We start from the raw sequence: 26,358 nt of genomic DNA, 5'->3' as shown, positions 1-26,358 counted from the left end.
ATGGATGACCCTAAGGGTGGCTGCTCATCCTCCTCCATCACGGGCTCAATATGAACCTCCAACTGGCTCTCCCCAAAAGGCTCATCATGCATACTGTGCACATCATCCTCCTCCATCACGGGCTCAATATGAACCTCCAACTGGCTCTCCCCAAAAGGCTCATCATGCATACTATGCACATCCTCCTCCTTAGTTGACTCATGCTCCACCATATGCTGCTCATGCTGAATCATCACTGGAGACTCGTCATCCTGAATGTCTCTCAGAGGGTCCACTAACTGCTCATCATATGAACCTAGCCTGTTGTCAACAACTCTACATGACTCGTGCTCCTTGGGGGCATCCTCGTATGAACCCATGGACTCGTCCAAAGAAGAGTCCTCACCCTGAAGGTCAAAAGGGATCTCCACCTGCTCTATCTCTGTCATCTCCCTATTGTCACTTGAGCATGAGTGGTCAGGTCCCCAAGGTCCCTTGCAGATGAAGCAAATTCCCCTCCTCATCATCTCATTCTTGGTGCATGATCCACCAAACCGGGGCTCCTTCCTGGTGAACTCTCTTTTGAGCATCTCAATGTTCAGCTCAACCAACCTTTCGGCTAGTTCATAAGCAACAGGTGAGACCAGTTGTTCTCTCCAAATGCTCAATAATCTAGTCTGCAACTCCCTGCAAATGGCATCACGACCTCCCATACATGAAGACAAAATGGACAACATATGTGTTATGACCTTGTCAGGATGATGTTTCCAATGTGAAAGAAGCATTGGAACATCTGATGAATCAATCCATCACACTCCAGATAAAACATGATTTCATATGTTCTGACCATGGCCATGACTTTTAAAATCTCAAGCTTCTTCCCAAAGGTAGAGCCTGCACTGTTGTCCAAGTCCTGGAAAGTCTCTACTATCAGTCTGAAAACTCTCCTCATAACACCATCATTGTAAGGAGCTATAGGGGCGGTTAGTCTCATGATGTTATTAAGACAAGATGCAACTGGAAGTCTAACCCCTTCACAAGGTTCCTCCAAGAACTTGTGTTGTATGAGAGCAAGCATAGCTGGTTTTAGAGCCCAAATTAGTTTTTTCCCTTCTAATTGGCTCACTTTGGAAAGGAGGGCATCTAGTTCATCAAGTTTGAAAAGAACTTTCCATGTGACCCTCATGTGCTTCAAATTTGTCCCAAGAGCAAAAATATTGTGTCCTATTTCCTGCCCCTCCTGCACATCTCTTGGTTGTTCTTTCTGAAGAATGGCATAGAGCCCCTTTGAGAAGGGTCTGCTGATTTCTGCTGCTAGTTTATTAAGGGGGTTTAGAAAGGTCTCATCCATGTTTAGTATGGCAAGTTCATCAAGATGTTTTGACTGACACTCTTTTGACTTACAACACAACTGTGCAATGAGGAGGGATAATCATGGTAGCTCAAGACTCAAGACTGATCAGATTTCACTAATTATATGACCAATGCAAATCTCCAGCGGTAAAAAGAGTTGTCTTCTTCCCCAACCTAACAACAAACATCACTACAAAGTCCCCTCTAATTTCAAGAAATTTTCTGAGTTTAGTGTGTCTTTTCTAAGAGGTGTTTTGTCAAACACTTCACTGTTGTTGCTATACTTCTGTTGTTTAAATCAAAAAGCATCCAGTGTTCCATATTCTCAAATCAACAACATATGAGTGATATTCAGATCCATAATTAGTCATACCATAATGTAGAACTCAGAAAGGACATATGAACTCAGTCACAAAGATAGTAAGAACCCAACACTACGTGTTACCTCCAGAATACATGCAGACTTCCATACGAGATGATCATACTAATAGCCGATGCATAAAATGACAATATTGGGCATAAGGAACTGGAACTTGTGATGAAGACTCGGTGGGTGCGAGGTGCTTTCCAAATTTAGATGAAGTGCCCAAGATTTGCTCGTTGTTCGGATTTATGCTCAGCGACAATGGAGTTAAGATACTCGGTCTTCTAGTGATAAAATCCTGCTCTGGCAATGGAGAGAACGCCCCATAGTCTAATAGCATTCCCCTCTTCTCAAATATGTTCAACCAACATAGTAGGCAATTGCTTCACTGGTATTCACTCTAATAAGTAAATTTGGGCACGTAATAATTCATTTGATGGAAGATATCAATTTCAAATTTTAGATGCAAATCTAGAGATCAGGGCTGTGAATTCTTGCTTGGTCAATATAGACTATAGGGTCCTCCTTGAAAGCTCTAGTGTATAATTCCTCTTATCAGAGGTAATCTCAACTCCCCTCACCTTCAACACAGTTCAGAAGCAAGGGAAGACTTAGGTGTCTCGTTCAAATTAGCTAGTTAGACTCCCAATTCGACCTCTTCTGGTTGCACATTCGCCCAACGCTGTTCAGGGAGTCTGTGGCCCCTTTACAATCACCCACGTGGCCTTCTGGAGATGTTATCCTCAATACAACGAATATTATCACTTGTGCGTCTGCCCAAGGACTCTACCACAACAAGGAAAACAATATCTACAGGTTTCCAGAGTATATGCTCTCGTTCCCTGTCTGGTAACACACCCAGAAAAATGTACCTCTGTCAATTAATTCGACTTGGCCCTGGGAAATAATTTGCACTTGAATGTCTCTAGTAACATTAATGCTTTACGACCCTTCCTTGAAGTAATATCTCTACTGCATCAAAATTAAGTGGTCAATACTCACGGCCTTTATGGAATAAGCATTCAACTTTCTTCAAAAGTTTGGAATGCGACCCTTCAAATATTCACACGACTCTGCCCCTGTAGAAATAATTGCGGCCTCGTTCAAATGGCGGCTTCAACAATTCAAACTTGAACTCAATTTTGGCCCCGGTAAGATGCGGTCCTCTCGATTCGGTCCCCACGACTATAAAGCTTGGTGTAGATTGGCCCGATTTGATTCCTTCAAAAACAATCTTCATGCAATGGTGTAGTTCGGTCACTTTCTCCCTTTGAAGAACTCGGCCTTAGTGCTTTTATTGTTTGATTCCCACCAGCGATGGCCACGATCCTAGTAAAATTAGTCATCCCTCAAGTATAAACGTCGCCTGAAGCAAATAATGTAGCTGCGTGTTCCTATGTATCAGGGAATTATGAGCATGGTTGGAATCGACCCATTTCAGTGGCCTCGTCTCCCTTCAGAAATCGATCCCTCTTCTGGGCGTAGCTATGTAGTGCTCAATTTAGGGACTCGAACATGGAAATATATGCACCAATCGATGGCAATGTCGACTGGTGTGGCTTTGGCAATGAAGACGTCAACTCCGTTCTAGAAAATTGCGATTTGTCACAAATTTGCAATGTGACTCATCCTGCAATATATATACGGACTTGCACTGTAAAACAATGTCCTTAAACCTTGAAATATATTTTAGAGTCTTCAATTATGGGTTTGATCAAATCATGAAGTCGACCCTCAATTCGACTTTGAAAAAAAAATGTCTTACGACCCTTTTAATAATTTAAGTTTGGTCCCTCATAAAATTCTCACGACAATGAAATATTGGGCTTCGAATGGCCTTCATAAAAGATTCGACTCCCTTCAATAATTTTTTTACCGCCCCACTTAATAATTCTATGCCCTTTTTAATATGATGGCCAATTTTGGTTCCATAACATTTTTTAATTCTCGGCTCTTTGACGACTTTTCACAATGGATTCAATTTGTAGAATGATTATTATGCATCCAACAATTTGCTCATGGGACAACAATTTGTTGGGCATTTTGTCAGACCATATTCACTGCAACTCCACAGGTTGAGCCAAGACCAAGGCTTTGATGCCATTGTAATATCCCTTTCGGGAATTTTGCAGTGAATTTTCTTTATAAAATTTTATGTCACCATTTTCACTAAAAACCCATGAAATTGCACCAAAATGAACTAGTAAATAGCAACCCAAAAATTATACAAGCATGACAAATACATTGACAATTTGCAGAAGTAAACCCAAAAACTCAAATAACATCAGACAATGCAACACAAGAAATGACTCAACTTCATTTATTATAATATAACATGCAAAGTACAATTGGATATATGTGAGACAAAATAGGAAAGATGATAGGTGAGTGGACCTCCAAATATTCTACTGATATGCTGATCCTGATCTCTCAAAACTCCACAACTGCTGCACTCTCCCTCCAACAACAATTTCCACCAAATCAACTGAAAGACAATGATGCACCAATTGAGGACCTGAATGATCCTCACTCCAATATCCCTGAAGCTCTATGAAACACCTGGATGGGGTCTCCTCAAAGAGAGTTGGGTTTTTGTCCCAACACTCAACAACATACCCGAGGGTTTTTGACCTGGGGCTACCATTGAAGTAGAGAACCAGGTTCTCAACCTCTCATACAAGAAGAAATGTCAAATCCAAGATGTCCTCCTCCTCCTCTTTTGTAAATCTGATGGACCCGTCTAGAACCTCTTATTTTATTATTATTTTAATCATGGAGCAATTTGCCCTCTTTTCATTCCATTAAAATATTCTTTTTAATGTGGGAAAAGGGTAAATTGGCCACCATGCCTCCTTTGGCCACTGAAAATCACTCCTAATCATCCCATCCTGTAGATCTTCTCGTTCCGGTTCCAACAAGCTATTACACTAAGGTGTTCTGTCAAGTATTCCTCCTGAAATGCCACCTTAATCGTAATCAGTTGAGTTAGGCCCATTAATAACTATGTTTTTTGGAAGTTGTCGGAATGCAACGGAACGGAAGACAAACTGTGCGGATGATGGAATCTATCAAGCGAATGCCATCAGACCTTATAAAAACTCTTCAAAACCCCTCCAAAAGCCCTTGGACCTGTTGAGGATGCCAACTTGCACCTGTGACCTGTTTGCCCCCAACTCTGAAAGTCCATCCTATCCATGCCATAAGGAACACCAGAAAAAGGAACATTACAACATGCCCCACTGTGATATTTAGTTCACATTTCTGTTTGTCAATTTTAAAAGCTTTACAAAAATAGATTTGATTCATTATACAAGGTTAGATCACTCTGATCTTATACTTAATGGGATAAGTAACATGGTCAATCTATAAGTGTGCATGTGTACACATTAAAAAAAATATTTTCTTTTTTATCTATTCTTTGAAGTCTTAAAAATATGTTTCCTCTGGTTTTGAGCAATGAGTGATTTCTTTATGTACTTGGGGCTGAATATCTCATAGGCTATAGGGTTTGATAGAAGTTGTTTATTTGCTTTGCTTATGGATATGTGCAACAAATTAAAGCTGAAATGTAATCAGAACAAGTTGCTAAGGTTTAAGTTTAGATTGATGCTCCCCTTTTGCATGTTTCATACAACAGTACCCCACTAAGGCTCTGGCACCTTTAATGTTGGAAGATTATCGCAAAGTTATGGTGGATAGAAAAGGGGAGGAAGAACAATTTAGTTTCCTTCAAATTCAGAAGTGCATGAAAAAAGGTATGAAATATGTTTTTTAACATTCGATTGAGTTAAAATTTCTTAGTTGCTCTTCAAATTCTACTATTGAAGGAGACTGGGTATTGAACAAGGAAGCATTGTAATTGTTTAACTATGTAGTAACTTAGGTTGTAACTTCTTATTGTTTCATATAGAAAGAAAGAGATTATATTATTTTCTATTTATGTAATACTTCTTAGTACAGATTTGATTTAACAATATTAAATGCAATCTCACAAGCTTTGGAAAATCAGTAACATGCATAAAGGAATTCAGCACTGTTGAATTTCGTTCTAAGGAGCAATTAATGCAAATACAGAAATTTCACCTCATTCATTTGAGGTTTCCTTGATCTAATCCCTGGGAACTTGCAGCGTTATATCTGATCTGAAATATTCAATTTAAAACAGCAAAAAACAGAATATTTCACTTCACCTCAACTCAACACACTAGGTAGCTTTGAAGAAAGATAACAAACAAATGCCAACAAATTTCAGCCCATAAGGATCAGTTTCCCAAGTATATACGGGATCTGAAAATCACTTTGTTACACAGATTCTGTGTAAAAATCTGTTCTCTTATTTTTAAGTTTTATGTTAAATCACTTAGCAATTCCAGCACAATGTTATGTCAAACAAACCTAAGAAACAAGTGTTGGAAATTATCCAATCAGGAAGACAGTGCAAAGTGAAAATCAAATCTACAATCACACAATTTTGGACAGCTTAAAATTTCATGTATATATATATATATATATGGAAATGAAGTATATGTACTATCATGAACATAATTATGTATAAAATAATATAATAATAACAAGTATAATTAATTACAAAAGGGTCTGTCATTTGGGACATGACTCCTTACAAAAGGGCGGTCCCGCCTAGCTTTATATACAGGACCCTCATTATATTCAATCATATCACGTGTACATTCAAACTTTCATATAAAAATAATATTTATCCTATGATGGATATTCTCATATTTTAGATATTTTGAATAATTGTGTGATAATGAATTTTATTCATATCATTTGGTATTAGAGCCACGTTTAATCCTGCCTTTGGTCACATTAAAATTTCGACAGGGTTTCTCTGTCTTTGGTCTTTGACCAATAGCATATTGACGCTTGGTCAATTACAATTTATTGAAAAAAAACTTGGAAAAAAAATCATTCAATTATACATATAAAAGAAAACCTCATACACTGTAAAATTGAGTAAAGCCCTATATATTAGTCGTTGAATGTATAAAGGCCAACCTGCCATATCTGATTTAAAATCGTTAAATTCCACTAGAGGCATTAAAACAATTGTGCCCAAGTCACCATTAACTCTAACACTGTAGCTGTGTATTGGATATCCGTAGGAGCCACAAAAGCAGTTTGTGGAAGCATGTGAATTAAGTGCTGAAAATTGGGCAACGTGGAGTTGCCCTTCAAGATGCGAAATTGTTGCTTAGAAGGTGATTTTGCATATCTAAAGTCTTGACTCAGGAAATTCATTAATCACTCCCATAAGAGATAATTAAGCCTAAGATGGCAATTTAATTTAATTGTTGGTTACCTTTTAACTAAAAAGGAAAAGTCAATGATAGATTAAATTGTAGTTGTTGATCTGAGCATCGAGATCTAATCTCAATTGTTGAGATTAGGTTTCGATCTTTTTAATAGGAGGTTTGAGCCAAAGGAGAGAAACATTTTTGATTGGCATGAGTTGGGATTCAATGGAGCACAGTATTTGGTAGCGACAACGAGAAAATGCTAAATTGAGCCGACTAGAGCAAGATCAACAGAGAGGTGGAGTTATCTTGGATCGAGTAGGCTGAGTTTTCTTTTGTGCTATAACGCTGAGCTTTACTTGTGCGTAGAAGTTCTTCTGCTAGGTCGCACGTGTAGGTTGAACAAAGACTGAGTAAGAGAGAAGGCTGGGATCTTTTATTGTGTATTTTCCGGATCAAATTATTATAAGACTGTTGTAAATCTTTTTTTCCCTGAAGCTAAATAAGAAGCCCAATGTTTGTTGGTTTATCCGACACCGGCTTTCTAGGGTATATCTGTGTTATTCTCTGTTGCATGTGATTGGTTTCAAGTGGTTTTGCTTATGCTGTTTATTTGGTTAAAAACCAGAATATATATTGTTACAAATCATATTAGAAAGCATTGTTTATTTCAGATCTATGATTGTTTGTTGAGAGAGTAAATTTGTAACTGGGTTTAAATAAATTAACATAATATCAGAGCACTTAACTCTAAATACAAAGCCAAGGATATTTGACACAGATTTTAGGACACATAAAAGGAATCAGATTTCAGTTTTCAATTTCTTCGAGGGTTTTATTCTACAATGGCAACCGATGTTTGATATGAGGACAGACTTGAGAATTCTTCGAACTATTTGCAATGGAAGGTTTGAATCTCAACTGTTCTCAAGGAGAACAAGCTGTGGAATTTTGTTAATACAGTAGTGGTGCCGTCAAGCTCAGATCCAATTGCTCTTGTTTTGCATGAGGTGAAGGAGGCCAAGGCGCAAAGGATTATTCTTGATGGGGTCAAAGATCGTCTCATACCCATATGTCAGAGAAGGATACTATGAAGAAGATGGGGATTGCTCTTATAAAGCTATATTAGAACGACTATTAGAGTCAAAAGATGATGCTCAAGGACATGTTGCATGGCACAAGAATGTCCAAGGTCAAGAGCGTGACATCTTACTTGTCCATGTTGACACAGGTCAGGGATGAGTTGGTTGTTGTTGGAGAGATGATTACTAAGGAGGAGCTAGTGTGTATAGCCTTGAATGGCTTTTCGAAGCATTGGGAGGTTTTTGTCAAGTGTATTATGGGCCAGGATCACTTGCCCAACCAGGCGAGGCTTTGGGATGATTTCGTCCAAGATGAGATCCTAGAAAGTGGTCAGCGGGGAGATCAAAAGGAGGGGCTTGAAGAAGAGGAGTGTGAAAATTCGGTGAGCCCGAATCCTACTGCAATAATTGATAATATTTCTTCTATTTGTTAAATTACTTAAACAAATGAAGCTAAATAAGAAGCCCAATGTTTGTTGGTTTATCCGACACCGGCTTTCTAGGGTATATCTGTGTTATTCTCTGTTGCATGTGATTGGTTTCAAGTAGTTTTGCTTATGCTGTTTATTTGGTTAAAAACCAGAATATATATTGTTACAAATCATATTAGAAAGCATTGTTTATTTCAGATCTATGATTGTTTGTTGAGAGAGTAAATTTGTAACCGGGTTTAAAGAAATTAACATAATATCAGAGCACTTAACTCTAAATACAAAGCCAAGGATATTTGACACAGATTTTAGGACACATAAAAGGAATCAGATTTTAGTTTTCAATCTCTTCGAGGGTTTTATTCTACAATGGCAACCGATGTTTGATATGAGGACAGACTTGAGAATTCTTCGAACTATTTGCAATGGAAGGTTTGAATCTCAACTGTTCTCAAGGAGAACAAGCTGTGGAATTTTGTTAATACAGTAGTGGTGCCGTCAAGCTCAGATCCAATTGCTCTTGTTTTGCATGAGGTCAAGGAGGCCAAGGCGCAGAGGATTATTCTTGATGGGGTCAAAGATCGTCTCATATCCATCTGCCAGAGAAGGATACTATGAAGAAGATGGGGATTGCTCTTATAAAGCTATATTAGAACGACTATTAGAGTCAAAAGATGATGCTCAAGGACATGTTGCATGGCACAAGAATGTCCAAGGTCAAGAGCGTGACATCTTACTTGTCCATGTTGACATAGGTCAGGGATGAGTTGGTTGTTGTTGGAGAGATGATTACTAAGGAGGAGCTAGTGTGTATAGCCTTGAATGGATTTTCGAAGCATTGGGAGGTTTTTGTCAAGTGTATTATGGGCCGGGATCACTTGCCCAACCAGGCGAGGCTTTGGGATGATTTCGTCCAAGATGAGATCCTAGAAAGTGGTCAGCGGGGAGATCAAAAGAAGGGGTTTGAAGAAGAGGAGTGTGAAAATTCGGTGAGCCCGAATCTTACTGCAATAATTGATAATATTTCTTCTATTTGTTAGATTACTTAAACAAATTATTTGCAATTTTCTACGGCAAATATCAAAATACATACACTGCAGCCTTCACAAATAAAATTTTGCGGAAAGTAAATACACGGAAAATACTAGCACATATATAACCACAATGACGATTATTTTTGGACAATTGTTCCCAGAAAAACCCAATGTGGGAAAACCGGTGCAGCAAATGAGGGTTTCTTTTATTAATCTTCAGCAATAATTTCTGTACAATACGTGGATAGACAAAATAGAGGAAGAATCACTGAGAGAAATTTACTGGTGAATTTCTCACACTCCACAGTGTTTTTTTGACCCCGAAGAGGATCCCTTGTCCTTTTGCTAGCCTTTTTGCGTCACCCTTTGCGTAGTGACTGCATAGGCCCTACGTCAACCCTTTGCGCTGATGATCTGCATCCCTCCTCTGTGCTGCGCCCTCTAGATTTGTCCTGCACTCTCAGACTATGCTGATGCCCTCTCTCTCCCACTTGCAACTCTCTCTGACTTAATTTTCTCTTGCCGAACTTCAGCCACTGAGAAAATCTATCTACTTGAGCAACTGAGTATCTGCCCTCGTATGTTCTCCATCTACCCAGGGCATACTGAGTATCTGCCCTCGTATGCCCTCTAGATTTGTCCTGCACTCTCAGACTATGTTGATGCCCTCTCTCTCCCACTTGCAACTCTCTCTGACTTAATTTTCTCTTGCCGAACTTCAGCCACTGAGAAAATCTATCTACTTGAGCAACTGAGTATCTGCCCTAGTATGTTCTCCATCTACCCATCAACTTCTTCTTATAATCTTCTGTTGGAGCACCAATGACCAAGATTAAAACATAATCGATGGCTAAGATTAACTAGAAATCAATCCATGTCTTCTATAAGATTCTCACCATGACTTAATTAATACCCTTTTATTAACCAGATTTCCTAAGTTTAGACCTAGGAACCATTAAAAAAGTTAATTATTTTAATTAAGTCATCTCTAGGTGGAATTTCTAGAAACGATTTCTAGGTTTTGGAGAATACATGTATTCTAGCCTCTCCACAAAATTTCGTGGCTAGAACACATCCGATGCTACAAAAATCAACACTCCCTCTTAGCGAGGAATGTGTTCTAGTGCTGCAATCTACTGAAGCAACATGTTGTCTCTGCACCATCTCCTGTGATGTTGCTGATGTCTGGCTGCTGCTGCCCACCAACAACTGCGTAACTCTGATATGTGTTGCATTTGTGCTGCTGCTGACCCTATTGAACTGCTGTCAACTACTGCATCTGCATTGCAACTCCCTCTCAACTGCTGCTGTTGAGAATCTATTGAAATAGATTCCCCACCCTACCCATCTGTTCTTTGAATTGGATGAACTTGCTCTCCCTAGAGCTTTTGTGAGTATGTCTGCTACCTGATAGCCTGTGGGGGCATACTGCAACACAATCTCTGATGAAATGACATCTGATATCAATGTGCTTCGACCTATCATGAAATACTGGATTCTCAGAGAGTTTTATGCAACTCTGATTATCACAGTAAACACTGGTCGCTCCCATTTTCTTTCTGAACAAACTCACCAACAATTTCCTAAGCCATATGGATTCACACGTAGCCGTACTGGCTGCTATATATTTTGCTTCTGCTGAGCACAGTGCTACTAATTTCTGCTTCCTGCTGCAGCAAGAGATCATCCTTGATCCAACGCTGAAGCAATATCCAGAGGTACTTTTCCTGTCCATTGAACTACCTGCCCAATTTGCATCCGTGAATCTGCTCAACTTGACATCATCTCCTCGAGTATATTTCAACCCGAGTCCGACTGTTCCACGCACGTTTTGAGAATTTGCCTCCCTGCTGCCCAATGTACCCTTTTTGGTTCCACCATGAACTGACTAAGGGTATTGACAATGAAACAAATGTTTGGCCTGGTGTTGACCAGATACATGAGTGACCTAATTAGTTGTCTCTACAAGGTGGGGTCGACTTCCTTGCCCCCTGAGGCATCTATCTTCTTCCAGTTGGTAACCATGGGTGTTCCCATGGGTCTGTAATCCTGCATTCTGAATCTCTTCAGAAATTCTGTAGCATATCTTCCTTACCCAAGGAAGATTTCCCCATTCTTTTGCCATATTTCCACCCCCAAAAAATAGTGCATCAACCCCATATCCTTCATGTCGAATTTTGCTGCAAGGTTCCTTTTGCAGTCCTCTATGAGCCTCGATGATCTTGTAAAAAATAGATCATCTACATATAAAACTCGAATGAGAGGTTCATTCTCCACCATCAATAGTAGAGATTGCGATCCGCATCACTCTTGATGAATCCCAACTGCTACAAGTAACTGTCAATCCGACCGTACCACGCCCTGGGTGCCTGCTTGAGCCCATACAGGGCTTTCTTCAATCTGCATACATGAGTGTGCTTCTCATGAGTTTCGAAGCCTTCAGGCTGCTCTATGTACACCTCTTCTTCTATCACCCCATTCAAGAATGCTGTCTTGATGTCCATCTGGTGAATTTCCCATCCCATATGTGCTGCTAGGGATATGACAGATCTGATAGAGGTATATCTGGCAACTGGGGCGAAGGTCTCCTCATAGTCTATTCCTTCTTTTTGTGCATACCCCTTTGCCACGAATCTAGCCTTATACTTCTCTACACTGCCATCTACAGCGTACTTGATCTTGTAGATCCACCTGGAACCCACAACTGATCTATCCTCTGGTCTAGGCACCACCTCCCAAACATCATTTGTCATGATAGAACTATACTCTTCTACCATGGCATCCACCCACACCTGATGTTGTGTGACTTCCTGAAAATTGGAGGGTTCTACAACTTGAACCACCAAGGCCTGGTATCTGTCAAGTTTCCTGCGCTGCCTCTTGTTGGTTCTAGGAGCTCCGACAAGCTCTTTTGCATCCTTCAAGGTTTGACACACTTCCCTATTGGTCCTACCACTGGTGGTGGGAGGTTCAATCTGTTCCTCCATCTGTACCTGCAGTTCTGTTTGCTGAGAACTTCCTGGATCTCTTGCTACTGAGGAGATGCTGGTACTAGTCACTGTACTCGAATCTTGTGATTGTCCCCTTGCTTGTTCTACCTGCGGTCCCTGCTACTGCTGGACTAATGGAACATCTGATGACTGATCTCCTGCAGGCATCTCTCGAGATCTTTTGAAAGCTCTGTCTTCCATGAACTTTACATCTTGCCTCACTACAATCTTTCTGCTGGTAGGAATGTAGATTCTGTATGCCTTTGAGGTAAAAACTCCAGAAGTAAGAACCAGTTGAGCCATTTTATTAATCCAATGGAGCAAGTACAATTGTATGGAGAAATGCACCTGGGCTTGCCTCAATGGCAAACGTGACAGAACCCAGGTGATAAGGCAATGATCGCAAATGTTGATAATGACTGCTCCTCTAATGCTCTGTGCTGGCCAAAAAACTACAATGTTGGTTGGAAAGGAACTGCTAGAAACCCCACCTCTGGTGCTCAGCAAATGCTGCAAAATTAACCCCAAGCTCCTTGACCAAAACCCACAAAAACCCAAAAAGACTTTGGTCTAATTTCAAGCCAAAGTCAAACCCACAAAATGGTGCAAATTACCTAACTAACAATTTGCACTATTATAAGAATTACAATTTTAGGCCCGAATATCGTCTGGAAAATTCTGAAATTTTACACACGGACTCCTCTCAGAAAACCCAGAAAAACGCAGAAATGGTTTGTCCAGATTTTGACCTCCCAAAATCGACCCCCAAGAGGCCCTATGCCCTCCAAACTGCTGAAGCACATGCTTTGCAAAGATGCCAACAAAATCCTCCTCCAAGGCTCCGGAAAAATAGCAATCTCCTCCATAGATGTTTCCCTTGTCTCTCCCGACAAGGATCAACGACAAAAGTTGAGTCTCCACCTCCCACATGTGCACAATATCCTCCCTCTACGCTGGCCCAGGGAGTGCGAAAATCACACTGAATAGAAGTTCTCTCCTTCAGCTCCATGTCATGTCCCTTCTCAAACACATTTGTAACAAAGCGTTTACACACATTTTTGCACAATTGTGGCTAAGGGAAAGAAACCAACATTTTTGACTTAGGCACTTAGGAGGAAATTCGACTTAATTTGGTTGCTAGTGGAAGGTACGTGGGAATACTAGGCCATTCGAATGGCTTGGAGGGAATTCGAAGTGTTGGATGGAGGGGCCCACATGAGGCAAGGAAGGCCCACAAAGATAAAAGGAGGAGAGAGCTCTCATTTGGATTCATTCTTACACCTTGCAATCAAATTACTTGGCTATTCGCTCTGCTGTTTAGCTGAGTCAACTGACTGTTTAGCCACGAATCTCTCAAGTGGGAGATTCAACCTCTACTTCGGGGGACCATCCATGCCTGCCCTAGAGAGGCAGTTCCATAAGTATTTCAGGAGTTCTGGGAGTGTGTTACAACACTACCATTCAACCACAACAGGGAGTGCGTATTTCTGGCTAGCTGGAGAATACGCAGGGGGAGTTTGGAGCTATCAGTGATCAAGCATTTGCTGGGAGAGTTAGAGGATTGGGAGAGTAGCAAAGGGCCAACCTTTCTTGTGAATTTTGGAGCTAGCAGAGCCAACATCCCAGTAGTTCGAATTACTGGGCTTGGGGACAATGCAGAGGGCTAGTCCAACAATTTCGTGGAGCTAAGGAGCAGGTGCCATAGGCCAGAAGCCCATCCGGGAAGTCAGGGGATTGATAGCAGAGGTCAGCCCAACACTTTGGGTCCATTTCCGGGAGGATTTACAGGTAGATTCCAGCAGGCCGAGTTTTGCAGTTGTAGTTGAAGCTGGGCTCCAAGGGGGTCGAATTTCAGAAGTCTAAACCAACCAAATTCCTTCGTGGGTTTTTCTAGGTTTTTTGAGAGGAGTCCATGGTTAAAATTTCAGAATTTTTCGGATGTTATTCGGGCTTGAAATCCCAATTCTTATAATAGGGTGAATTGCTAGTTAGCTGGGGAATTCACACCATTTTGTGGGTTCGAATTTGACTCGGAGATAGGCCAAATCCTTTTTGGGTTTTTGTGGGTTTTGGTCAAGGAGCTTGAGGTTAAATTTGCAGCATTTTCTGAGCATTGGAGGTGGAGTTTATTGCAGTCCCTTTCCTGCCAGCCTAAGTCACCTGACACGGGGATTCGGGACACGTAGGGTTCAAGATTCGTGGTGTCGGATTCGAACACGCTAACCCCCCGGAACAGGGCACGTTATATATTATTTTATTAGAATATATATATATATATATATATTAAAAATTAGATATTATCATATTTCTTACACAAATTTTAATTAATGATACAAATTTATTGATTTCAAACATAGATCTTCATCTATAGCTATTAGCATGCATAGTACATACAAAATTCAAATAAATTTTAGTGGTACTGATCACATAAATGATAAATCTATTAAAAATTTAAATCATGATTCATAATTCATAACTAAAAGACAACTTACAACTACAAGATAGTAAGATAAACACATTGATAGTTGTAGTTTTCTCATTAAGTCATCAAATCAAAATGTGTTACATAGGTAGTGTTGGTGCAATGCCAATGGCAAATAGAAATAGAAAATATAAAACAACTACAGGTATACAAGCCTCAAGGCATCAATCAGCATTAGAATCAGCATCACTGCCCCCATCATCATGGTCCCCACTACTCTCCTCTGCATCCTCCTCCTCCCCTGTATCCATAGTCGCCTCTGCATCTGCTGGTATGGAGGTTGACCCCTCTAAGTCATCAAATCTAACAGGCTCTAGCACTGGATCACTGAGATCCATGTTGGCCAATGCCAACTCAACAGTGGTGTCCAGACCCATATCATCAGGAAAGACATCCCACATCTTTGTCTTTCCCACATCTTTGTCTTCCCTCTGCCTGTAAATAAGACGAAGGTTGGTGTGCACATACACCATTGTCTCTGCCCTGGACTGCTCAAGCCTGCTCTTCTTCACACTACACAAATTCCCATATGTGCTCCAATTCCTCTCGCAACAAGAGGATGAAGTCACCTGAGAGAGGAGCCTCATGGCTAATTGTTGAAGAGGAGGGCTTGTTGCCCTATGATTTGCCCACCAAGAATAGGGCTTCTTAGCCCCCCTGTCTCTAATCACATCATAACCTCCAAATCGACCACTGCCAGTGGAAAACTCTGCAAAGGCATCCTCCACCTCAGCAAGCAATGCACTATCCTGATAAATCCGCCTGAATGCCTCTTTCCTCCCCTGTGAGATTTCACCATCCATGTGAGGAGGGAATCTGTGGGAAGGTCCACCATTCAGCCATTCATGGCTGTAGTATTTGGGGTTCAATGAGTGAGCCAAACAATGTAAAGGTGTACAATTCTTGTCCCATCTGCTAACAAGAATATCATGTATGGTATCACAGAAGGCCTCTAGTGATGTCTCATACTCGGGGCACTCACTCTGTAGAATAATGCTTCTCACAAACTCAATCATGGAATCCCATCCCTCATAAACCTCTCCTAGGATGGGTTTGTCTGTATCTGCAACTCGAAGCAAAGAAATGATAGGGTCCATGATCCGAATAATTAGATCTACCCTCTCCCACCAAGCATCATCTAGCACTGTGTCCTTCACTCTTTTAGAGGCTGCCTGATCTGTCTTTCTCCAAAAAGACCAAAACTTAGAAATAACCATGGACCCAAGAGCGGTCTTGACCCCCCTCAACCTCTTCAACATCATGAATGAAGATGCAAACCGTGTATCAGCAATCTTCAACAATGATAGATTGCTGTACTCCTTGTAGATAGTGAGGGCATTTGTATGATTTTGCACAAAGTTACGGATATGTCTTGCATCCTCAATAATGCTTCCAATCCAAAGCACATCAGAAGCAATGGATTTCAGTGCTAAGTTCAATGAATGGACAATGCAAGGTGTCCAAAACACTTGTGGATATTTAGCTTCCACAATCATGCCAGCAACCTTGCAAACAGGTGCATTATTTGTAATGATTTGCACACAAGAATCAACACCTACATCTTCAACAACTTTAATAAATAACTCACCCATAAATTGTGCATCCTTGTATTTGCCAAGTGTATCCACTGCTTTCATGAAAACTGGACCATTCAAGGAAGACACCATGAAGTTGATGATTGGGTGTCGTGATGGATCTGTCCATCCATCAGAAACAATGCTAACCCCAGATGTTGGCCATGTTGCCACAATAGGCTCAAGCATTTTTTGCACCTCTTTTTTTGCCTTCATCAACAATGTGGTTCTCAGCTTCTTTGACCCAGGAGGCACATACCCTGCTGGATCCCCTTGAGTTAGAGCTCGACACATCTCAACAAATAAAGGTGAACGTGCAACATTAAATGATATGAAGTTTTGATAGAAGAAGAAGGCAATGGTGAGATCAAGCTCTTCCCGTCTCTCTTTTTGGAAAATCTTGTCCATTGGACCAAGTGCTCTTCTTTTTGATGCTTGTCCCCTAGTAGAAGTAGAACTCTCAAATGGAAATTTGGTGTTAGCTTTCCTAAAAAATGGAAGGGGGTCTTCATTCTTGGGTATTTTTGATTTTGAAGCCAATGCCACATGTTCCATACCAACATTGGCCTCCTTTTGCAATTCTTTTCTCTTTTGTGAAGTAATAGCTCTACAAGATCCAATCCCACAACCAGGTAAAGCCAACAAACGTGATTTCACACGGTAATATGTGCTTTTGAAAGAAATGTTACAAAAATTGCATTTCCATTGCACATTGCCTCCTCCCTTTCCCTTGTTGTCTGGCCTATCCTCTCTTGTGACATATTTCCACAATGGATATTTATCATTGTCTTTAAGTTCTCTTCCCTCAACATTACTTGCAGCAGACTCTGATGATACTGGGGGAGGAAGGGCATCTCTACCCATGACATTCTTGCCCTTCCTTTGCCCCCTAACTGCTGCCTTTGATTGAGCCATGAACATTGTTACCTGTAAAAAAAATGAACAAACTTACAAAGCATGCACAAATTTGTAAATAAAAAATGAAAATCATATACAAACTGCTGTAAAAAATGCAAAAAAATGGAGGTGAAATGCCAGTCTTAGAATAGAGACAATTTTAGCATGTCTTTTGGAAATTCAAGGTTGCAAAAGACATGCCAAGCTCGTACAGGATTTCAGTGTATTTGGGCAGCCAAGTTTTCTCCAAGATTGCAGTTTGATCCTGTGGAAGGAGAGGCCGAGGATGAGTGTGACTGACTAGTACAGTGACTAGTAATTTAGTTGTAGACTGTAGTATGAATTATTGACAGACTTTGGGTTAAATCCATATATAAGGACCTGGTTTCATGTTTACCAAATATGAATAGAAATGCAATTTCCTTGTGTACTACTGCTCCTAATTGCCAAATGCTATAACTGCATTAGGAAGTAAAACTGTGAGAAATATAAATTAAGGGATTCTGTTGATGTTATTTATCTGCCTATTACTGTATCTTTATGGTCATTAAAGATAGTTGAAAAAGTGCTGGAATTTTGGTGCAATATTCTCTTATTTTCTTAAACCCTAAGGGAAAAAAATCCCCTCAGGACATTACACCACCTAACACAATGTTAATCTGGTCACTGACTGTGCATTAATCAATTTTAAGTGTCACAGCATTCAAGATTTGAAACATCGATTCTCTGTGATCAAAATGTTTACAATGCCAAGGTTTCCATCAATCCAACAACAATCATACCACAGAGGATATACCAAATGGCAAACAACAATGCCTCAGTGTTAGAAAAGCAATTGTGATATGCGGCTATGCCAATAAATAAGATTTTCCCACTATCTTAAGATCAGAAAACTCTGTTCTGAATACGCAAATCCAAGGAAGTTTCGTTATAAGTTATAAGTTATAAGTTATAACCCTTCTTTGCTGCGATTGGAGTGGTTGACCGTTGAATAATAGTGTGATTGGAGTGGTTTCGTTATCCAAGTAAGTTGAGGCCCTTGTAGATGGAGACCGAGGATTGTCAAAGGGCTTGACTGGTAATGGAGCTGCTCAACGTAAACTGTAAACACTGAAGTTTGAACAGTGAGATTAGAACTTACCTGGTGGACCGGTGGTCGATTCTCCTTGTTGAATGCTCTACTCCTTGCTGCAACAACACAAATCACTTGCCAAATGAAAATATTAATGAGCAAACACGCCCTTTTCATTCCCGCGCTGAGCTTAGCGAGTCCTGGAAACCGGACACGTGTCCCAAAATCGCGACACGCTTTTGAAAATCGTGACACGACCTCGGATTCGACGTGTCGGAAATGGACACGACGTGTCATGTGATTTGGTCATGAATCTGGACCGAATTGTGTCGGATTCGCTGGATTCGGGATTCGTAGGGGGTTTAGGACGAATCCAGTGACTTAGCTGCCAGCAGTGGAGTTTTTTGGGCAGTGCAGAGCATTAGAGGAGTAGTCATTTCCAGCATTTGAGGTCATTGTATTATCACCTGGGTTCTGTCACATTTGCCATTGAGGCAAGGCCAGGTTCATTCCTCCACACTGTTGTACTTGTTCCATTGATTAATAAAATGGCTCAGCTGGTTCTTACTTCTGGAGTTTTATGAGCATTTCTTGATTGTTTAAAATTTATGTGCTGTAAATCGTTTTTGCTTTGCATATCACTGTTTATTTAAGTTTGGAACATTATAGTGGTATCAGAGCATGATCCTTGCCCAGCTGTGGGAAACTAGCCAAAAGATCATGGAAGCTTTGGGTATGAGTGCATAGTTATGGGGGAAACCGGAGACAAACCCATGGCTCAAGGGAAACCTAGCATGTAGAAACTCTAGGGTATAATTCATTGGGACGATGAGAGGTTGGCCTAGTTGAGGAGGGTGATAGATCAAACCCATCCTCACTCTTACAGTAGAGACATGAGGGGTATGTAGGTCGTGGGGGTGCAACCATCTACATCATGTGGGGAAAGTCGACCAGATCAGGGCACCAGATCTCCTGAAAGGGAGCAGGCAGGACAAAGACAGTTAGAGGGTGAGACCAGGGGGCGCTTTTGCTGGTGGAGACCTGGCTTCAGATATCAGGAGCTAGAGGAGGAGGTTGAGCATGATGCTGAGAGCCCACGGGATGGTGAGGAGCACATCGATATACCCGATGTGGCACATGAGTCACCTTTATAAAAGACCTCGTTGATAGCCCTAGTTGACACCTTGGTGGAGAGGATAGAGCCTACACACATAGAGCCATCTGTTGAGGGGGTGCTACCCATGGACGAGATTCTAACAGTTGCTGAGGTATCTGGAGCTGTGACTGAGTTTACAGTTGATAGATGCCCACGACAGTTCCACTAGTTTCAGGTCGACCTTCTAGCATTACAAAGGAAATTCGTGTTAGTACGTGAGGCTATTCTGTAGCAGAATGAGGAGCTGGAGGGCATGAGAGCAGTTTGTGCCGAGTCCACGGCCAAATTGACTCACGTTGGGGAGCTGTTGGATTCCTTACTCTTGCAGTTAGAGTGCATGTGGGGGCGTGAGAGAAACCCTCTTCGGGCATACATAGATGGGGTTGGCAACATTGTTAGTTTACCTTGGCCCATTGGATAGAGAGAGAGAGAACTACCTAGTAAGATTTATTGTATTGACCAGGATGGAGAGATGAGATGCCCTGCGTTGCATAGGGTGCAATACTCGCACGCTGGGGTTGTTCTATGTGCAGGAGTTCGTGCATTTGATCCCTCTCTTGGGGTTGGATAGCGAGAGATTCTAAGTTGGTACCCGGTGGAGTGGACTATGGAGATGGTAGTGGATCCAGGTGGAGCTCAACAGGAGTTTCCAGGCATTGGGGATGTTGGAAGCCTCCATTGGCATTGGGATCCAGGAGGGACCACCTATCATTTCCCAGGTATACCGATTGACTACGACCTAGAGGGTATAGTTGACCTAGCAGTCGAGCGTGCACCTCCGCTAGGAGAGTTTCGGTCAACACTAGTGGCCAACCAGTTTTTGGGCAGACTCCTTGGGTTGTCTTGGTATGACAATTGTACACGAGGTCTCAGGATGATCAACATACTTTGGCAGGAGTTTGTCGGAGGAGGTGGCATTGGCAGGCCACTAGACAGTGCCTTGTATGGAGCTGGGGATTCTTCGCATTTGTGTGAGACACAGAGGAGCAGAGCAGTGGTGGCATCGCTGCTGACACCTGGGGAGGTTCACTTCTTGGATCCCTTAGGGAGGACTTGGAGGGGAGGTCCCCTCATCGGAGAGCATGGTGATGTGACAGTGGAGGTGATGATCCGGGTTGGATGCGGGCCAACGCATATGGACACAGCTTTAGGCCATCACATTTAGGGATGGGTAGGACCATCTAGCATAGAGCGGTGGTTTGTTGATGGGCATGGAGACGCATGGGGGTGTGCTGTAGTATGTTGGATTACATTGATGATTGTGGAGTGGGAGTGCCTCACATCGCATTGAGTACATGCGGGGAGCGACAGGTACAGTGAGACAAGCAGGACATAGGATAGTACAAGATGGCATAGCTGTAGCCGAGGGTATCCAGCTACGTTACCGGATCCGCTGAGGGCAAAAGGTGGAACCGCGGATCCCCGAATCCGAAACTGGTACGGATACGGATACGCTAGGATCCGCGTACGGTCAGGTAGTGATTTAGTTAGTGACCATCTGCCGGCGTATATATATATATATCTATATATATATATATATATATTTATATATAAAAATTTAAATAAAATTAGGCGTAGTTTTTTAGTACCATCTGCCCGCTTATATATATATAAATATTTAAATAAAATTATGCGTTATGTTTTATAATACCATCTGGCATATAAGATTAAGCGTGAAGTTTTTTAATACATCTTCCATCTTCCGCATAGATTTCAATGAGGTTAATATATATATAATAAATTTGTTTTAAATCAATTTGTTTTTTAATAAGCTTTCAATATAAAAATTTCCGATTTAATTAAAAAGTTTATTTTAATGTTAATATATATATAATAATTTAATAAAGTTATTTTAATTTATTTACGGGTCATATTTTTAATATCATCTGGTATATATATAAGCCTTTTAATATCGCATATATATAAAATGATTTTATTAAGATTACGCGTGAAGTTTCTTAATACCAGCGTGAAGTTTCTTAATGCCATCTTCCCGCATATATATATATATATATATATATATATAAAGATTTCAACAAAATTATGCGTCTAAGTTTTTTTAATAACCTTTTAATATAAAAACTTTCTGATTTAATTAAAAAATTTATTTTGAAGTTAATATATATGTATAATAAAGTTATTTTAATTTATTATTTATTTTAAATCAATATGTTTTTTAAATACGCTTTCAATATAAAGATTTTTGATTTAATTAAAAAGTTTATTTTGATGTTAATATATATAATAAAGTTATTTTAATTTATTTATTTTAAATCAATATATTTATGTTTAATAACCGTATGTTTTATATTTCATTTTAAATTTTTTATTTTTATAAGTCATAATTAAAAATTTATATAACTTTATGTTTGGTTGTTAAAAATTAAAATATTTTTTAATTTTTATAAATAAAAAAATATATATTTTATGTTATAACTTTATTTTAACAATTATATCAATATGTTGGTATTAATATTTATATGTTTATTTGTTTGTTAGTTTTTAAATTTATTTTAACAATTATATCAATATGTTGGTATTAATATTTATATGTTTATTTGTTTGTTAGTTTTTAAATTTCATCATTTCAGTGTTCAGATTCATAAATTATCTAATAATTTTAGTTCTAATGTTGTGATTCATGAATGGTTTTGATTTTAAACATCAAATGTATTTTCTAAAATTTTTAAAAATATTATTATATATATGGTTTTGATTTTAAACATCAAATGTATTTTCTAAAATTTTTAAAAATATTATTATATATTTTTGTACTTGCCGTATCCTCGCCGTATCCGGATCCTGGCTTTTCAAAAATCCAACGGATCCGGATCCGAATCCGGATCCGTATCCGTATCCTGGTAACTTAGGTATCCAGTGGTGTACAGGGGTAGGTCGCGGTGTACAGTGGCATGTCCAGGAGTACTGGGATGATCGGTGGTATGCAGGGGTGTATAGTACTACACAGTGAGGTCTTGGAGTGTTGCCTCCAGGGAGACCCTTGGACGGAAACATCGGGCATACCTTTGGGCGTAGTTCACCCAGGATTGACAGGGACACAGATGAGCGATACTTGATGGTATTCGCGGGGACTCACATGCTTGACCATCTTCTACATCCCTCCCGGGCGCAATCGATTTTGCTGTTGACTTCCTGCACTCTGGGCATGAGCAGCGGGGGACGAGGAGCTCACTCGAGATATTTGAGTGACACTCAACGCACTAGGGGGGGGAGACTTTTCAGCAGTGGCATTGGATTGGTGCGTCAGTTGACAGCCACATGTTAGGGAATGAGGTGATCATCTGCAGGGGTGGCATATCATTCATCACCGAGCCTACATCTAGGGAGCTAGTCCTGAAGTATAATGCATAGAAGGTTATGAAAGAATAACTGATAGAAATTGAACACTGAAGATTGGGGCATTTTGATTCTCTCACATTACATTTGATGAGAAAGGTCATGTGTTTACTGACAATAGTGATTGTAGGAAAGAATCATGACTTTTGCAAAGGATGGAATGATAGTTTTCTAAACTAACCTCTTTTGCAGCAATCAAAGATGAATTATATCATTGTAAGCAATGAAGTCAATATGTATAATTATTATTACTTGCCTTCACTTTGGGATCATGATTTGAAGATCTTTATAAAATCAATGGAAGACCTATCCATGCATTGATTCATGATAGTAATCATCAATGTGAACTGTGGCACCGAAGGTTCACTCATCTTCACTATAAAGCATTGCCTCATGTGAGAAAGATGGTTTCTGGAATGCCTAAGATTAGAGTGGATCATGATGGAGTTTGCCAAGGGTGTGCAAATGGAAAGCATGTAAAGGGACCCTTTCCTTCAAGAAAAAGTAGAACTAGTCAGGTCAATCATTTGGAATGTTCAAAGACTTCAAGAATCTTGAAGAAGTCTTCATGGGTGAAAAGCCCAACTCCAAGGTTGGACACTTGAGGATATTTGACTGTCCTGTCTACTTTAATGTGCCAAAGGAAAAGAGGACCAAGCTGGAAGCTTCAACTAAAAAAGGTACATTTGTTAGTTATTGTGAAAATTCTAAAGCTTATAGAATATGCGTACTTGGTCAAAGAACGATAGAGTTTAGCAGGGATGTAACATTTGATGAAGACGTAGCTCTTGGAAAAGCGAGAGACACTCTTCCTCCTCCTCTTGCTAATGTTGAAAGTCAAGATGATGCCTTGGATGCACAAGAAGATCCTGAACTTGAGCCTGATCTTGCTGATGAACCCATGGAGCCCATGGACCCCTTGGATCCTCCTGCTAGAAAGAGAACATTATGGCCTTGTGACAATCTACAAGATGCTAGTAGACATGTTGCCTCCAGAGGAACCTTGAGAGAAAGAAAGAAACCATGCCGGTTCTAGGGATACATTGTAGCGATGAGCAACATTATTCAAGCTAAACCATGCACTTTTGAAGAAACAATGAAAGATCAAGTATGGAAAGAAGCAATGACCAAAGAATATGGTCCCATGTGAAAGAGGGATTCAAAATTGAGAGAGAGAGTTGTAGAGACTTGAAGAAGATTGTGAGGAAGAGAGACTTGGAGAGTAAGAGCAAAACTTGAAGGTTGATTTAGTGTTTGCATCAGCTGCTGCTATTAGTGATCTTCATGCTACAGCTTGTTCAGATTTGGGTGAACTTACTCATTCTTTTGATCTCTCATTATACTTTGTATCTCTGCCGAACAATTGATATCTTGTTGAAGTTTCTAAGTCTAACAGTTAGAAACCCTCCATGCACTTTACTGATTTATTCCTACCTACTTGTTCTGTTAATTAACAGGTTATTTACCATGTAAATACTAAAAATAAATACAAGTGCATGCTCAACACATTACAGATCATCAACTGAAGGAAACGAAAACAAGCACACAAATGACACCGTTATTTTTGGACTAATGTCCCCGGAAAAACCCAATGCGGGAAAACCAATGCAACTATCTGAGGGTTTTATTATTAAGCAGTTCTTTTCTGAGTACACTGGGTGCCAAACTGGCTAACCCGACAGAGATAATAAATCTAGCAGCAATAGCTCTCTTTGGAAACAGGTATTCGAAAAGCCTGCTCCACAAAATCCCTCTCCAGCACAATCTGAAGCTCAGCGGCAGCCTGAAATCCTTTGCGTCAACGTATGGAGGCTCTGCGCAGCCTCTCTGGTTCTTTGTGTCACTCCTGCAACCTCTGCGTGGATAACGCAGGTCCTTCTGGCTTTGCGCAATCTCTGCTGCCTCTGCGTGGCTCCCTCTGGCTCTGTGTCTGTCTCTCTCTGCTTCTACGTTGGTCTCTCGACACTGTCCCTACCTCTGTGCCTCGTACTCACTGCCCCTCGCTACAACTGATCATTGATTCTATCTCTTTTAGCAAACCCCGCTCTAGAGAATAGAATGACTGATCACTCTGGTGTGTTCTCCAAGTGACCCTCAAGCCTCTTCTTATACTTTTTCTCGTTGACAAATCAACGGTTGAGATTAAGTCCCTAATCGATGGCTAAGATTAGATCTGACTTGATCCATTTCTTTTGGACCATTCTAACACGATTTTATATTAATTTACATTAATATTTTAACTCCATTAAAAATATTAATTATTTTAATATCTCCCAAACTGTTTAGAATCTGCCCAAACCCTTTCTGGGTGTTGGAGATTTCATGTGCCCTAACCTTTCCACCAAATTTCGTGGCTAGAGCACATCTGATGCTACCCCAAATCAACACTCCCTTTTAGTGAGGGCTGTGCTCTAGCAAACTCCTCACTGAGTATTACCTTGATCATCCGGCATCGGTCCCTGTGTTGATGCTAGGCTCGCTGCCCCAAATCCTTTGCACTGCTGCATCCTGTACTGCTGCCCATAGCTCTACCACTTCCATTGTTGCATCTGTATGACAGCTCCCTCTGCATTCGTGTTGCTACCCATGGCCCTACCACTACCACTGCTGCGTTTGTACTACATCTCCTCTCATCATGCTGCCCATAGCACTACCACTGCTAACTACTGCACTACAACTTAGTTACTGAGAAGTAAGTAACTGATCTCCCAACTCTGACCTCTCTGTCAAGCTAGAGTACTCCTGATGCTAAAGCTCCTTCTGCCACTGACAAGTGCTCCCTCTTTGACCTCTGCGTTGCTACAACAACTCCCTGCATCTCGCACCGTTGCACACCTCTCTGTGCCATCCTGCACTGGTGCAACACTCTTGTGCCTCTCGCATTGTTGCAGCTTGCTAGCCTCGCGCTGTCTTGGGAATTCTGCACTGTAGCTATCTCTGCTGCTTCATCCTCATCCGTCTCTACCCACATCCGCCAGTCCTGCTACTCCTCTTCGGGCCTCTCGTAGCATGGTCTAATCCAAGAGGCTGGGTACCTCAAGGATCCTACCCCTCATCGCCTATAGTCCGTCTGACTACAACTCGATGTCTCCCCACTTCCGCTCAAGTGGCGTGTGTGCACTCATGGCACAGTCATTGTCTGTCTCCACTTCCTTCTCTGCCCTTGCTGGCGCTACCTTGGTCTCGGAGGCCTCTCCCTTGTTCTTCTTCCTTGGACACTGGGTCGCATAATGACCCAACTCCCCATAGTGGAAGCATTTGATCTTGGAGAGGTCCTCCTTCTTCTATTTCTCTTGCTTTCCCTCAGATGCTAGGGCAACATCCTCCTTCTC

General features: G+C 40.8%; 1 protein-coding gene across 5 annotated transcripts in view; it reads left to right on the top strand.

Moving 5' to 3' along the window:
* The window catches only part of LOC149179844 (cleavage and polyadenylation specificity factor subunit 3-II-like), a 392,395-nt gene that overhangs the window by 37,001 nt on the left and 329,036 nt on the right, over window positions 1-26,358 (top strand). For all 5 annotated transcript variants that reach the window (XM_089415819.1, XM_089415818.1, XM_089415817.1 and 2 more), the window contains exon 5: window positions 5,334-5,451. In XM_089415819.1, the coding sequence (XP_089271945.1) occupies window positions 5,334-5,451 (118 nt within the window). The remainder of the gene's footprint in view (window positions 1-5,333; window positions 5,452-26,358) is intronic.

The sequence above is a fragment of the Pinus tabuliformis genome, chromosome 3_2, assembly GCF_031772625.1.
Source record: "Pinus tabuliformis cultivar Carrire ecotype Pingquan chromosome 3_2, CPIR1, whole genome shotgun sequence".
Lineage (NCBI taxonomy): Eukaryota > Viridiplantae > Streptophyta > Pinopsida > Pinales > Pinaceae > Pinus > Pinus tabuliformis.
The sequence above is the reverse complement of the archived record's forward strand: the minus strand, read 5'-3'. Positions and strand labels throughout refer to the sequence as shown.